This window comes from Pan troglodytes, chromosome 9 (genome assembly GCF_028858775.2).
Source record: "Pan troglodytes isolate AG18354 chromosome 9, NHGRI_mPanTro3-v2.0_pri, whole genome shotgun sequence".
Lineage (NCBI taxonomy): Eukaryota > Metazoa > Chordata > Mammalia > Primates > Hominidae > Pan > Pan troglodytes.
In genome coordinates this window covers 22,806,021-22,819,352 of record NC_072407.2, presented here as the reverse complement: position 1 = coordinate 22,819,352, position 13,332 = coordinate 22,806,021, and the positions used below count along the sequence as shown (strand labels likewise).

The following is a 13,332-nucleotide window of genomic DNA, read 5'->3' as shown; positions in this document are numbered from 1 at the left end:
TTTCCTGGAGGAGACCTGGGCTGAGGTGGGCCTTGGAAGGGCAGGAAACCACAGCACAAAGAGGAGGAGCAGGAAGGCCTTTCCTGGCCAGGCCTGAGTGCAGAAGGGTTAAATAGGCTGGGGGCAGGGGCCCTGATGAGAAGCTGGAGCCCACAGCAGGGTGTGGCAGGAGCTAGGGGCCGCTCTAGGAGCTGAGAGACTAAGGCAGAAAAGCAGGAGGGAGCATGGCTGGGGCAGGCGGATGTCATGGCAGAGGAGGATTTGGGAAATCCTGTGAAGTGGAGTTTCCAGTTCTTTTACCCGCCCTTTCCTAGGGCTCTGGGTGTGACTTGGGGACCTGGAAACAGCCTGGAGCTCTCCAGAGGGCAGAGGAGGTTCTGCTGGGAAGACCCCTCTCATCCTCCAGCTGCTGTCACCTGCATTGTTCTCATTAGCTCCAGAACACCTGACAGAGCCTGAGGAAATAGGAAGCAGACCTTTGTAGCTGATGGCACTGCCTGGTACAAAGAGCAGGAGTGTCTCCTGTGTGAGGTTGACTTGGAGGGAGACAGGAAGTGAAGCTTCGAGCCAGGTCAGCAGGAATATGGAGAAGGAGGCCTGCCCAGGACTGCCAAGCTCTCCCTATGTACAGCCCTCGCTTCCCAGGCTTCATCACAACCCTGCAGCTCTCATCGCTGCCATGTTAAGTGGGAGGAAATTGAGACTCAGAGAGGTTAGGACACCGACCCAAGGCCCCTTGTGGAGAAAGTGGCAGAGCACAGCATTTTAGCCAGGTCTCTCTGCCTCTGAATTCGTCCTTTTCCCGGAGGACCAGGGTTGCCTTACAATATGTGATCTCAGAATGGTCAGTCTGTCATGCTTTGAGGAATTCAGCCCGTGACTGAGGACCTCTGTTGACAGCCTGCCCTGGGCCCAGGTTTCCAGCTGTCCCCTGGCACAGGGAGAGGAGAGAATCAGCCATCCTTGGCCCAGGACCAGGGAGACCACGTACCTGCTCTCATGTCAGTCCCTAACCTCTCTTAAGTGCCTACAGCTCCTGCAGAGTGAGATAATGATGTTTTCATGGGGTTGTCTCAAAGAGCTAATGAAATAAGGTACTGAGAAGCATGTGGCATATGGTAGGTCTGCAGCTGCTATTTATTAAATTTGAATTCAAGAGGTCAGGCTCCTTTCAACCTTGACTCTTGGTCCCACCTGGGATTTTTTCCTAGTTTACACTCTATTTTTTTTTTTCCTTGCAAAAGAGCCTCAAATCCAGCTAATGTTTCCAAACCCAGCCTCGCTGTGTCTTCCCCTCCAGGCCCTGCTTCTGACTCAGTTAGACTCTTCCACCAAACCTGAAGATGCCGAGATCTTCCCAGGTTGCCATGACGTGAGCCAGGCCTGAGCACAGAAGGGTTAAATCGGGCTGGGGGTGGGGGCCCTGATGAGAAGCTGGAGCTCACAGCAGGGTGTGGCAGGAGCTAGGGGCCCCTCTAGTTGCAGGTGGGAGCAAACTGAGCTCTGAACTTCAGCTTTCCCCTCTGTAAGTACATTCCAGCCCCATGAGAAGGAGCCTTGTAAGCAATGAGGAGCAGAGCAGATGCCAGAAGGGATCATCATGGACCATCCGGAGCAAGGGACAGCTGCACGGGCAGCCCAGGCCCAGGGCAGCATGAGGGAAGTCTAGGGATGAAACCAGAGGCATGAAATAATGTGTGATCAGGGTGGGTGTGTAACCAACACAGGCTAGGCCAGAATTCTAGTTCCGGGGTGTAGCAGACTGTCCTTGCATTGCTATAAAGAAATACAGCAATTTCATTATAGCAATGCAAGAGACTGAGTAATTTATAAAGAAAAGAGGTTTAATTGGCACATGGCCAGCCTGTACAGGAAGCAGGGCACTGGTGTCTGCTTGGCTTCTAGGAAGGCCTCAGGAAGCTGACAATCAGATAGAAGGCAAAGAGGGTACAGGCACATCACACAGCGAAAGCAGGAACAAGAGAGTGAGTTGAGGGAGGTGCCACATGCTTTTAAAAGACCAGATCTTGTGAGAACTCTCGTCAGGATGGCACAAACCATGCAGGATCCGCCTCCGTGACCCACCAGGCCCCACCTCCGACACTGGGGATTACAATTCAACATGAGATTTGGGTGGGGACCAATATCCAAACTGTGTCACAGAGGGAGAAGGGAGAGCTGCAAGAGTGGACAAGGCCTAATCCTAGAAGGCAGAGACTCTGCCCATCAGAGCAGAAGGCCAGTTGCTGGGGTTGGGTCAGTGTCCAAGCCAGATAAGCAACAGTGAGACTGAGTTGAAACTCTTAACAGTAATATTGGCTAACACAGAGCATACAACGTGCCATGTGCTCATCTAAGAGCTTCAGGTTTACTCCTCACAACAGTATTTTGAGTTAGGTCCTACTGCTGCTCTATTTTAAAGATGAAGAAACTGAGGCACAGATTGAGCAAAACTCTGGACCTCTGCTAAGACTGGCAGCATGACTCTTCACAATCATAGCTTCAAATTAGCCATGGTGGGAGCATTTACACCATGAAAATTGGCAGAGGGCACAAATCAGGGCCTGCCCTTCCTTCCTTCTTTCCTTCTTTCCTTCCTTCCTTCCTTCCTTCCTTCCTTCCTTCCTTCCTTCCTTCCTTCCTTCCTTCCTTCCTTTTTCTGACAGGGTCTTGCCCTGTCAGCTGGGCTGAAATGCAGTGGTGCGATCATAGCTCACTGCAACCTTGAAGTCTTGGGCTCAAGCGATCCTCCTGCCTCAGCGTGCTGAGTAGCTGGGACTACAGGTGTGTACCACCATGCCCCGCTCACATATTATTTTTTGGTGAGATGGGATCTCACTGTGTTGCCCAGGCTGGTCTCGAGCTCATGGCCCCAAGCGATCCTCTTGCCTCGGCCTCCTAAAATGCTGGAATTACAGGTGTGAGCCACCATGCCTGGCCTACATTATTCTTTTTTTAATTCCTGCATAATATTCTCGTTTACTTCATCTTGCTCCCAGTGATACAGCAGTTCAGGTCCAGTAAAGAGAAAGTTAAGAACCGGTTTACCAGCACTCCGCAAGATTCATCCCAGAGCCTTCATGGACCTTATCCGTGGGAGGAGAAAAGTTATATTAACTGGGAAACAGGCAAAGCCTGAAACACAAGATGATGACAATTAACATTTTTAGGAGCTTCCTGGCCCTGATCTACACATTTTCCATGCATCTCATGTAAAAACTTTGTGTGAAGATCAACATTCATTTAATCTCCATTATAACCCTCTGAAGTGTAGACACATTTATCCTTGCTTCACAGATGAAGAAACTGAGGCACTGAGAAGTCAAAGTCTTGCCCAAGATCAGGCAGCCAGTGGGGGAGCCTTGATTCATACTTGGGGAGTCCAGAGCCAAAGCCTATGTGTTTACTACTTTTATGATGTTGTTTGTTTGTTTGTTTTGAGATGGAGTCTCATTCTGTCGCCCAGGCTGGAGTGCTGTGGCACAATCTTGGCTCACTGCAACTTCTGCCTCTCTGGTTCAAGTGATTCTCCTGCCTCAGCCTCCCAAGTAGCTGGGATTACAGGTGCCCGCCACCACGCCCGGCTAATTTTGTATTTTTAGTAGAGACGGTTTCACCATGTTAGTCAGGCTGGTCTCAAACTTCTTACATCAGGTGATCTGCCCACCTCGGCCTCCCAAAGTTCTGGGATTACAGGCATGAGCCACCGTGCCTGGCCCTTTATGGTGTTTTTAATGAGCCATTTGTAAATGCTCAAACATTACCCCACTTTTCATTTTTTTTAACATTTGCCTGGTGCCAGATACAGTATTGGACATGGGAAGCAGAAAAGTCCATATCAGATACTGTAAACGTAGTGATTTAAATAAAGCCTGGGGTTGAGATAAACTGAGTTTGAAGCCTGGTTCTGCAACATACCAACTATATGACCTTGAGCAGGTGACTTAGTGTCTCTAAGTCCCAATCTCCACGTGTAGGTGGAGGATGACTTTTTACCTCATATGGTTCTAGTGAGAGGTGAATGATGTCATACATGTGCAGTGCTTGGCACGACATCCAGCACACAATAAGCCTGCAATAAAAGGAAGCTGCGGTAATCACAGACCACAGGTTTATGTCCAGGGAGCTCTGTGTGAGGCTGGGAGACTGGCATCAACAGATAATGACCGTATGGAGGGGTAAGAACAGAAGACGGAGTACCCAGTTCTTCCTAAGGGAGTTGGGGAGGGTTCTATTGAGGAGGTGACATTTGAACAGAGTCTTAAAAGGCAAATAAGAATTTTCCAAGCAGAGAAGGGAAAAGGGGGCTTTCCAGTGGAGGAAAAAGTGCATCCTAAAGCATTATAGGTAGGAGCAAGCATGTAACTGAACGGAAATACCAGAAGACGCCCACAAGAAGTGTGATCACACCTTTGCATTTGTGATTGCCTGTTTTCTCCCGGTAAATTAAACTGCATACCTGGGGGCAGGTGCAGGGAGAGGAAGCAGAATGCAATGTTTTCAGAGTCTTGGAGAACAGAGGATCAGACCGGATAGCCTTTGAACTCCAAAATCCTGCCTTTCTATCTTTTGGGTCCCTGACCGCCACACCATTTATAATCAGGTAGGACCATCCACAGCATCAAATCACAGCTGAACCTGGACTCTCTAAATAATTGGCTCAGGCCGGACATGCTTGCAGGTTGGGCTCCATGGACCAAGGCCTGTTTCCCTGATGCTGTGAGCGCCCTCTGCTGGTTCACTGCCGTTCCACCCTCTGCCTCGTTAAACCTGACAGGCCTGGAATTGAAGCCTGACCTCTAAGGAAAGGCCCTTAGAGGTCATCTCATTCAGGCCCTTTGGTTTTCATTTGGAGCTACTGAGATTCAGATAAGGGAAATGACTAGCCCAAGGTCACACAGTAGCCTGGGACTAGAGCCCATGGCTTCTGGGCCCTGGGCCAGTGAGTGTATTCGTCATGGCACTGATGGAACACAGCTGCCACCATCACAGGCTCCCCACCCAAGCCAGCCTCCCAAACTCCCCATGCAAGCTAGCCTCCCAAGGCCTGCTTCCTGGGCTGTTGCTTCAAGTGGAGAAACCCGAGGTCGTGGTCCCGCGCAGGACTTCCAGTCGTTCTTCTGGGGAGAACAGCAGTGAGCCAGGGACACAGGCACAGGGATCTCCCTCTTGCTCCTTCACTCGTTCGCTTGGGTCACTTCACCCCCTGAGCCTTAGTTTTCTCATCTGTAAAAATGGTGATCATCACATGCTACTCACATAGATTTATGGTGAGGATTTTTTAAAAGAACATATAGAAAGCAACTGCCATGATATGCGGTCTCTTCCTATTGTATTTGCAGAATATTTTTTCTTACCAAAAGCTAAAAAGTGAAAGAGAGGTTAGGAATGTGGGCAATGGGGGAAGTTCTGTGATAACTAGCTGTGTGGCCTTAGGCAGGTCACTTTACTTCTCTGAATTTCCATTTCCTCCTTTAGAAAATGCAGGGAACGTTAGTACGTTCCTCCAGGGGCCGCTGTGAGGACTGAATTTGCTAACACATGCAAGGCCCTGGAGCAGTTCCTGGCCTGTGTGGTCCAGGTGCAGTAGTGACAGCTGCCCTTTCTGTTGTGAAGATACTGTCATTGTTATCCTCTTTGGTCGGGAGCTAAGATGTTACTGAACAGGTGGCCCTAAGATTGCTTCTGCCCTTTTTCCTGCTTCCTTTCTCTCTCAGATCACCTCCTCCTGTTCCCTTCCATCCTCACCAACCTGACCATGAAATTTTAAAAGTGTAGATTTTAAAAGAAAGCCAAAGTGGCCCTGAGAAGAGGCTGGGAGGGTCCACAGAGTCTGAGCTGAATCACTGTGAATTTCTGACCCTCCACCCCAAAGATGTATTTAGGACAGAATGTGTTGGCTTCAATCATGAGCCCCTGGTCTCTCTCAATGCTGCCTATGCAGCTAGCCCCTGCTACTTTGGTCCCAGCAGGTTGGCCAAAGCCAGCAAAGAATCTATGTGTGTTTTTCCTGCTCCCATCCTACCCAATCTAGGAATTTGGCAGGACGAGGGCTCCTCAACCCCCCTCCAGCCCCCTCCTCCTCAGAGTACAGGGGGAAGCTGGTAAATTCAGTTCATACTGGACCTTTGGACCAGACCACAGACCCCTGCAGGCCCAGCAACGCCTTTCTGTTGTCAGCGAGGGAGGGCACATGGTCCTGGGATGCCTCTCTTGTTCAAAGGCTGCCCCAGACAAGTTGGCATTGGTCAGAGCCCTTTGCCCTTTCCTGGGAGTTTATACATTGTCTACACCTGCTTCCCCACCACCACCACCCTCATTTCTCTGCTGTGCCTTTGTTGGTTGTTTGCACAGATCCTGAGCACCTGCTGTTCACCAGTCACCATGATAGTCAACATTCACCTTTCTCATTCACTGGTGATCTTCACCGCCATCCTGTGTGGAAGGTATTGTCGTCCGTGTTAGACATATGAGAAAAATTTAAGGCTCAGAGTGATAAAGACACTTTCCTAGAGCCACACAGTTTGACTAGAGCAGAGTGAAGACCTATCCCCAGGGAAGGCTTCCTAGAGCAATTCAAGATTAAGCTGGAGCTTAAAGTCTGAGTTTGATTTTAAGGAGAGGTGCAAAGAGGTGATGGCCTTCCAGGCAAGAGAGACAGCCTAAGCAAAGGGGTGAAGGGAAGGATGTCCTTCATGGTCACGGGGGTGATGAGGAGGCAGTTACGGTCTGAAATCAGAGTGACTGGAGCAGGTGGCCCAGCAAGGGGGCAGTCCCCAGCTGCAGTCCCAGGCTAGGATGCCCCATCTCTTACCTGATTGACACACCCACATTTTAGCTGGTCTCCTGCCTCCCAAGCCAAGAATCTATTCTTAGAACTGGTTGATTTTTTTAATCCTTAATATCAGGTATGGAAGAAATGTCTCATTATGCTCCTTAAATGAAATTAGCCCAGACTCAGAGCTCCCCAGCATCCCTATCTGGTAGGAAATTCAATCCCAGCCATCACTGGAGTGACTCTGACCCACTGCTGTGACCCCCATGCCAGGGATGTTTCAAGGAAACCACACTGATTATAGCTGAGATACCCCAGCCCCACTGAAGAGCCCCTCTGGGTCTGCAGACTCTGTGCCTTCTGTCGGGAGGACGCCGTGTGGGGTGCAGCGGAAGCCCTGGAGGCTGAGATCCAGCCTTCTCTATGCACTCAGTGCCACCCACCCACACACCAGGCACCAGTCATGGAACTGATGGGCTCTGTCACCTTCCCAGGCCCGGAGACCCCCTCCCCTTCCTCACACCCCCACCTCCCTGACCAAGAGACACCCGCCCCCAGGTGCTCCAGCTTTTACAAAACAAAGACTGGAAGGATAGCTCCTCCAGGAACTTGGCCTTTGGTCCTGCAGCCAAGCCGCCTCTCCCAAGGGAGTATAGATCTGTCTTACCTCTCTGGAAAGAAGGGGAGGGAAAAGGAAAAAATTCCAGTGAGCGGTTCAGTGGATTGTCCCATCCCACACCACACCCCCTTTCCACACTCCCCTTGTAAACTACATTTCTTTCTAGTCCTTGAATGTGTCCTTCTTTGTGTCAATTCCAGGCCCGTCCACATGCCCTCCTTCTACCGGGAGCACCCCACCCCCTCCTGTCTCATCCCACGGCCTCTCACCCCCACTCCTCTTTCACATCTCACCAGAGATGGCCCTTCCTGGGTACCAAACGTCTCCTGAGTCCTCTGCCTCCTTAGGGGTCTGGCTGGCACTCCCAGGGCACCCTGCTCGTCTCCCCGCACACAGGTCACCTGTGTCACCATTGCCTTTTCTTCTTACCTACATCCCCCATGAGATGCTTGTCGTTCATTGTATTCCCAGGGTCCCACACGTAGCCTGAATATAGCAGGTGTTTAGTAAACGGGTTGAACAAATGAATGGTCCAATCCCTGAATCAGACTCAAATGAAAAATGGACAACTGTTGCCCGAGCCCCTCAGCAGGCTGGGCCTACCCTGCACTTTTCATCTTCCCTTCCCTGGGGTCCCTGCCATGCCCGCACCCACTTCTCCCACTCAGAGAAGAGCAGGGATGGAAGGGAAGTCATTTGTCTGGGCACATCCCAAGCAGAGAACACTCAGACCCTGTGTTTGGGATCCAGAACACTCAAGTTTGCAGTCTGCTCAGACGTGAGGACAGATGGCTGGACAGTGGACAGCTGGGCAAGGAGGGTAGGCAGCTTGGCAGGACGGAAATAGCAGTGAACTAAGCATTGGGAGTCCTGGGCTCAGAGCCTATTCATTCCACGAGTTTGCTGCACGCATCAGTCTGGGTTCTGTGGTTGCCAGCAACAGAAGAGGACTCTGAGTAACTTAGGCAGAAAAGATATTTATTAGAAGGCTTTGGGGTATGATATAAATACTGAGTTCTGATTCTGGGCTGTCTGTGTAGCAAGAGGCAAGCAGGGCACCAGGGGAGGAGAAAGGTGACTCCCAGAAGGAAATCAGGATTTTAACTACCTGAAAACAAATTGTTGGCACACCGTGTGACCTGAGACTAGTCACTTAATCTCTCTTTGCCCCGTTTTCCCAGCTGGATGATCTGAAGCTGCCCTCTCTCCTTCATTTATATCACCAGCTTGCTTTTTGCTGAGAAAGCTTCCTGCCCTGGAAGATGGCACCCTTCCCCATCCAGACACCTTGGGAATGAATTATGAGGGAGCCAGGTGAGTGAGCGTTTACGCCGTCCCCCTGCAACCCGCCCACTGAGGAGGCCAAGCCTTCTCCATCTGGATGCTCTGGGGCACATGACTCATTCTCATGAGGTGTTCAGCCTCATCATTCCTTTTCCATGAAACCAGCATGCCCTCTGCCCCTGCCTGCTGAACATGCTGATGAAAATCTGGATGGCATTATGGGCCGCTTCCTGGCTATGGTTTGGCCATCTTCTTTAATTGGGAGGCTCCTAGCTGGAGTCTGCCTTCCTAGAGCCCCTAAAGCTACCAACCCTGAGACCCTGCCACTACCCTGCATTTGGCCTTTAAGGTGTACATCAACAGGCTCAGGCCCTGTGCTAAACACCTGGGATGCAGAGGTGGTTGAGGGGGTGAAGATGCTTCAAAGTCGGAAGTTGGTGGGAGAGGCAGGTGCATACACAGCTAACTATAGCAGCAGAACAAAGTAAGAGACAAAGGGACATATGAACCAGGTGTGTGGGGGAGCCCAGAAGTGGGAGGACACAGTTCTTCCTGAGAGATCAGGGAGTGCTCCGTGGAAGACGCACCGCCTGAGTCGCACCTTGGAGAATGAGTAGGATTTGACAGAAGGGGAAAAGGATCTTCCAGGCTGAGGGAACAGCACAAACAAGGCTCGAAGGGAGGAATGGACAGGTTTGATTCAGCGAATAGAGATGTCAGGTGGGGTTGGAGCTTTAAGAGGGTGGTAGGAGCTCCACGTTGACAGTGAGGGGTATTTACGGGGTACCAGGAGCACAAAGCCCAGGATAGAGGGCATGTCTGCCTGGGCTTGGCTCAGCCTCACACCCAGGAATCCTGGCTTCAGCATCCCAGTTCCCCCTTGCTCCTCACCGACCTTGGAAGCAGGCTCAGGCTCCCTGATTGGCTCAGCAAACCAGCCAGCTCTTTCTCTGCATAAGTCCTGGGCAAAGCTGGGACTTCATGTTAGGAGACTCCAGGATGTCTCCTAATAGCACCCCCCATCCCCCACTCTACCCCCCAGGCAGAGGGGCAGTGCCTTTGTTAGAACACTTCACCCAGCCCACGGCAGCAGCTGTTCTGTATCTTCTGCACTGGCCGTGAACTTCTAGAAAATGGGGTGGGTGGTCTAGGCCGGATCTCCAGCATCCAGCACTGGTGGCGTAGCTGCACAACGCATTACCTTCACACATACGAACGAGCAGAGGAAGGTGATGACCTTCAAGTTACAACAGGCTTAGAGTCTGACCACCATATTTTCATAAGTGAGGCCTCAGACCCAGAGCGCAGAAAGGATTGCCCAAAACCACAAGCGTGATGGGAGGAGAGTGGAAACAGAGCAGTTTGGTTCACAGGAGCACTACTCACAAATAGCTAAAAGGTGGAAACAACCCAAATGTTCAACTGATGAATAGATAAATAAAACATCGTCTGTCCTACAGTAGAATATTATTCAGCCATGAAAAGGAATCCATGAAAAGGAATGAAGTACTGATGTATGCTATGGACTTGCTAAGTGCAAGAAGCCAAACACAAAAGCACAAAAGGCTACATATTTTATGATTCCATTTATGTGAAATATCCAGAATAGGCAAACCCATAGAGACAGAAAGCAAATAAGCCGTTGCCAGGGGCTGTGGGGAGGAGGACAGGGAGTGACTCCTTAATGAGTACAGGATTTCCTTCTGGGGTGACAAAAATATTCTGGAAGCAGATCATTATGATGGTTGCACAACATTAGGAATGTATTAAATGCCACTGAATTGTACCCTTTAAAATGGTCAAAATGTTGAATTTTATGCTATGGGAATTTTAGCACAGTAAAAAGAGTAGTTTCAGACCAGATCGGACGCTACCAGCTGGGTCTAAAGTCCATTCCTTAAACGTAAGCTGCTGCTCCCCCACTTCCCGTTACAGACCTACCCAGCCAGACCAGGTGTGAGAGAGCCAGCATCACTCTCAGTGCAGGGAAGCCACAGGGAAGCCACATGATCAAGTGGAAGAGGGCTTCCCCCGCCACCCCAGGAGGCAGGATTCCTGTCTTCTAGGCTGCTTCTTGCCCACGTGCCTCTGCTGAGGCCTAGCCCCCATCTGCTGCTCCATCCCACTGACCAGCCTACTTCTGATGGCACCAGATGTTCCACACATCTTGGGCCTCCATGCCTTGCTCTTTCTATTTGCTCTACCCAAGAAATCCTTTTCCCAACCCCTCATTCACCTAAAAACATATTTTAAAAACCAGTCCCTGGCCAGGCGCAGTGGCTCATGCCTGTAATCCCAGTACTTTGGGAGGCCGAGGCAAGCAGGATCACCTGAAGTCAGGAGTTTGAGACCAGCCTGACTAATACGATGAAACCTCGTCTCTACTAAAAATACAAAAATTAGCTGGGCATAGTGGCAGGCGCCTGTAATCCCAGCTACTGGGAGGCCGAGGCAGGAGAATCACTTGAACCGGGGAGGTGGAGGTTGCAGTGAGCTGAGATAGTGCCACTGCACTCCAGCCTGGGCAACAGAGTGAGACTCCGTCTCAAAAATTAATTAATTAATTAATTTTAAAAAAATTAAAACCAGCTCCTGTCTCCCCCTTGGAGAAGACTTCCTCTTCCCCTTGCCCCTCCCACAAATGAGCAGAGCCTTCCCCAGGGTGGTCACATGCATACATCAATTAAAGCAGGCATCAGGGTACAGTCGTGTCTGCATGTCTGTCTCCCTGAGAAGACTGGGAGCCTGCAAGGAGGGGCCTGGATTATTCATCACTGTACTCCTAGGGCAGCTCCAGGCCTGGCTCACAGGAGGTGCTCAGCACACGCCTGTTGAATGCGACGATGGCTGTGGGAAGCTACTTTCACTCCGGGACATCCTCCATCAGTGAAGTGGGGGCAGGCTGGGTGATTTCCAAGTCCCTTCATCCCTGGTGGTCTCTGATTATAAGGGAAGCAGTGGTGGGGGCAGCCCAGCAAGTGGCTGCTGTTGTCACAGGCCAGTGTTCTGTTCCTGTTGCCTGGCTGATAGAAGTGGGGAAGGAGAGAGCAGGAGCCTTAGCAATCCAATAAAAGCAGCTATTTCTGCTCTTGGTGGGGAGGGAGGAAGGCAGCACCCAGAGACTGGGTTCCCCGTCCAGCCTGAATGGGCCATGTATTTTCTTTGGAAAGCTAATTAAACCCTCCTCTGGACAGTCTAGACACGCAGGCTGTGGCTGGGGTTGCCTGGAGTCCTTCGACTACAGGGAAGAGCAGCAGAGGCTCTTGCTCCATTTTCCTTTGCAGTCAAGAGGTGCTACTCGTTCTGCTTTTCTGGTTATGAAATTAGTCATTTTCTAGGAAGCTTATTTATAGAGTCCACTGCACACATGAAGCACTGAGCTATTCTGAACACAGCTTGGGGCCTGAGAGGCTTAAGGTGTGAAAGCAGGTGTGAGTCACACATGGGTCCCCTTCCAGAGGTATCTGGATACTGTGCCTTTCTGTACCCAGCCAGGGGTCAGCCCTCATGGGCTGCCATCCAGCTGGGTGCTCGTTAGGGTAAGGAAAGAACAAGTTTAGGATTGGAAGGTTGGGGGTGGGTGCTCTCAAACACAATCCCTGTGGCCACCAACAACTCAATATAAAATGTGGGGCAAGTCAGACCCCATCCTCTGCCTCGGTTTCTCCTCTGGAAAATGAGAGGCCTTCCAGATCTGTGATTCTCTGACTTCTGTGGACAACAGCTGTGGAGGAGAGCTCCCAGCTACTTAGCAAAGACCCGTCCACAAAGCAGCTCAGATGATGGCTGTGTTTGAGGTTCCTAATGTTTTCTCAAGAACGTCAGGTCAACATTTACTTATTCCATAAGTGTTTATTTATTGAACATCCTACTACGAACCAGGCAGTGTGCGAGGCTTTGAAGATACAATGGTAAATAAAACAGAAATAGCGGACCCTGCCTTCATGAAAGCCACAGTCTAATGATGGAGACAGATGTTGAATAATGCCATATATTACAGTGACATTTCTAACTGTGTCAAGTGCATACCATGTGAGAGAAAAGCATGTGGAAGGTGCTGTGAGGAAAGAGCCTTCCCAGTGTGGCTGGAGTGCAGAGGTCAAGAGGGAGAGGGACTTGGGGTAAGGCTGGAGGGATCCACAGGGACCAGACCACCCAACATCTATGAACTAATGCCAAAGGATTTTTCTTTGTTCTAAGTACAATAAGGATGCCATGAAAATATTTTTTCAAGAAAGGTTATGTGATAAACGTTGAGTTTTGAGGAATTGATTCTAGCTCCTCTCTTCTGGAGAAGCGTTCACCATGCCACTTTCCGTTGCCTGGGGCAGAGGGGACTTCCACATCCAGTTGTGCAGTTTGTAAACTGCACAGATTTTCTAGCCATAAGCACTGGAGCCATGTGGAGAATGTTTTGGAGGCCAGCCTGAGTGGATTTTCAGTGTGCAAGGGAGAGGATCTGATTGACCCAGCCTGGTTTGTGTGTCCAGCCTTGGATCAGTCATCAGCTACTGCCAAGGGTCGGAGACATAAAAGGCAGACAAGGCCACTGGAGCCCACGCTGCATTTCAGGCCATTCCCAGGGTAGGGGACCCCCTGTGAGTCAAGTGGTTGCCCTCAAGATATGTCTACTCTCAAGATGCTTCATGGGGTC

General features: G+C 50.5%; 1 protein-coding gene across 3 annotated transcripts in view; it reads left to right on the top strand.

The window, feature by feature from the left end:
• PTPN5 (protein tyrosine phosphatase non-receptor type 5) overlaps positions 1-13,332 on the top strand; it is a 63,061-nt gene that overhangs the window by 11,250 nt on the left and 38,479 nt on the right. The window contains exon 2 of one of the 3 annotated variants that reach the window (XM_003312950.6): positions 8,621-8,708. The exons of 1 other annotated variant lie outside the window; for it this stretch is intronic. In XM_003312950.6, coding sequence (XP_003312998.1) covers positions 8,689-8,708 — 20 coding nt within the window. In that variant the 5' untranslated portion in view covers positions 8,621-8,688. Of the gene's footprint in view, positions 1-8,575; positions 8,709-13,332 lie in introns of all 3 variants that reach the window. One more of the 3 variants, XM_003312949.6, reaches the window with a different exon arrangement.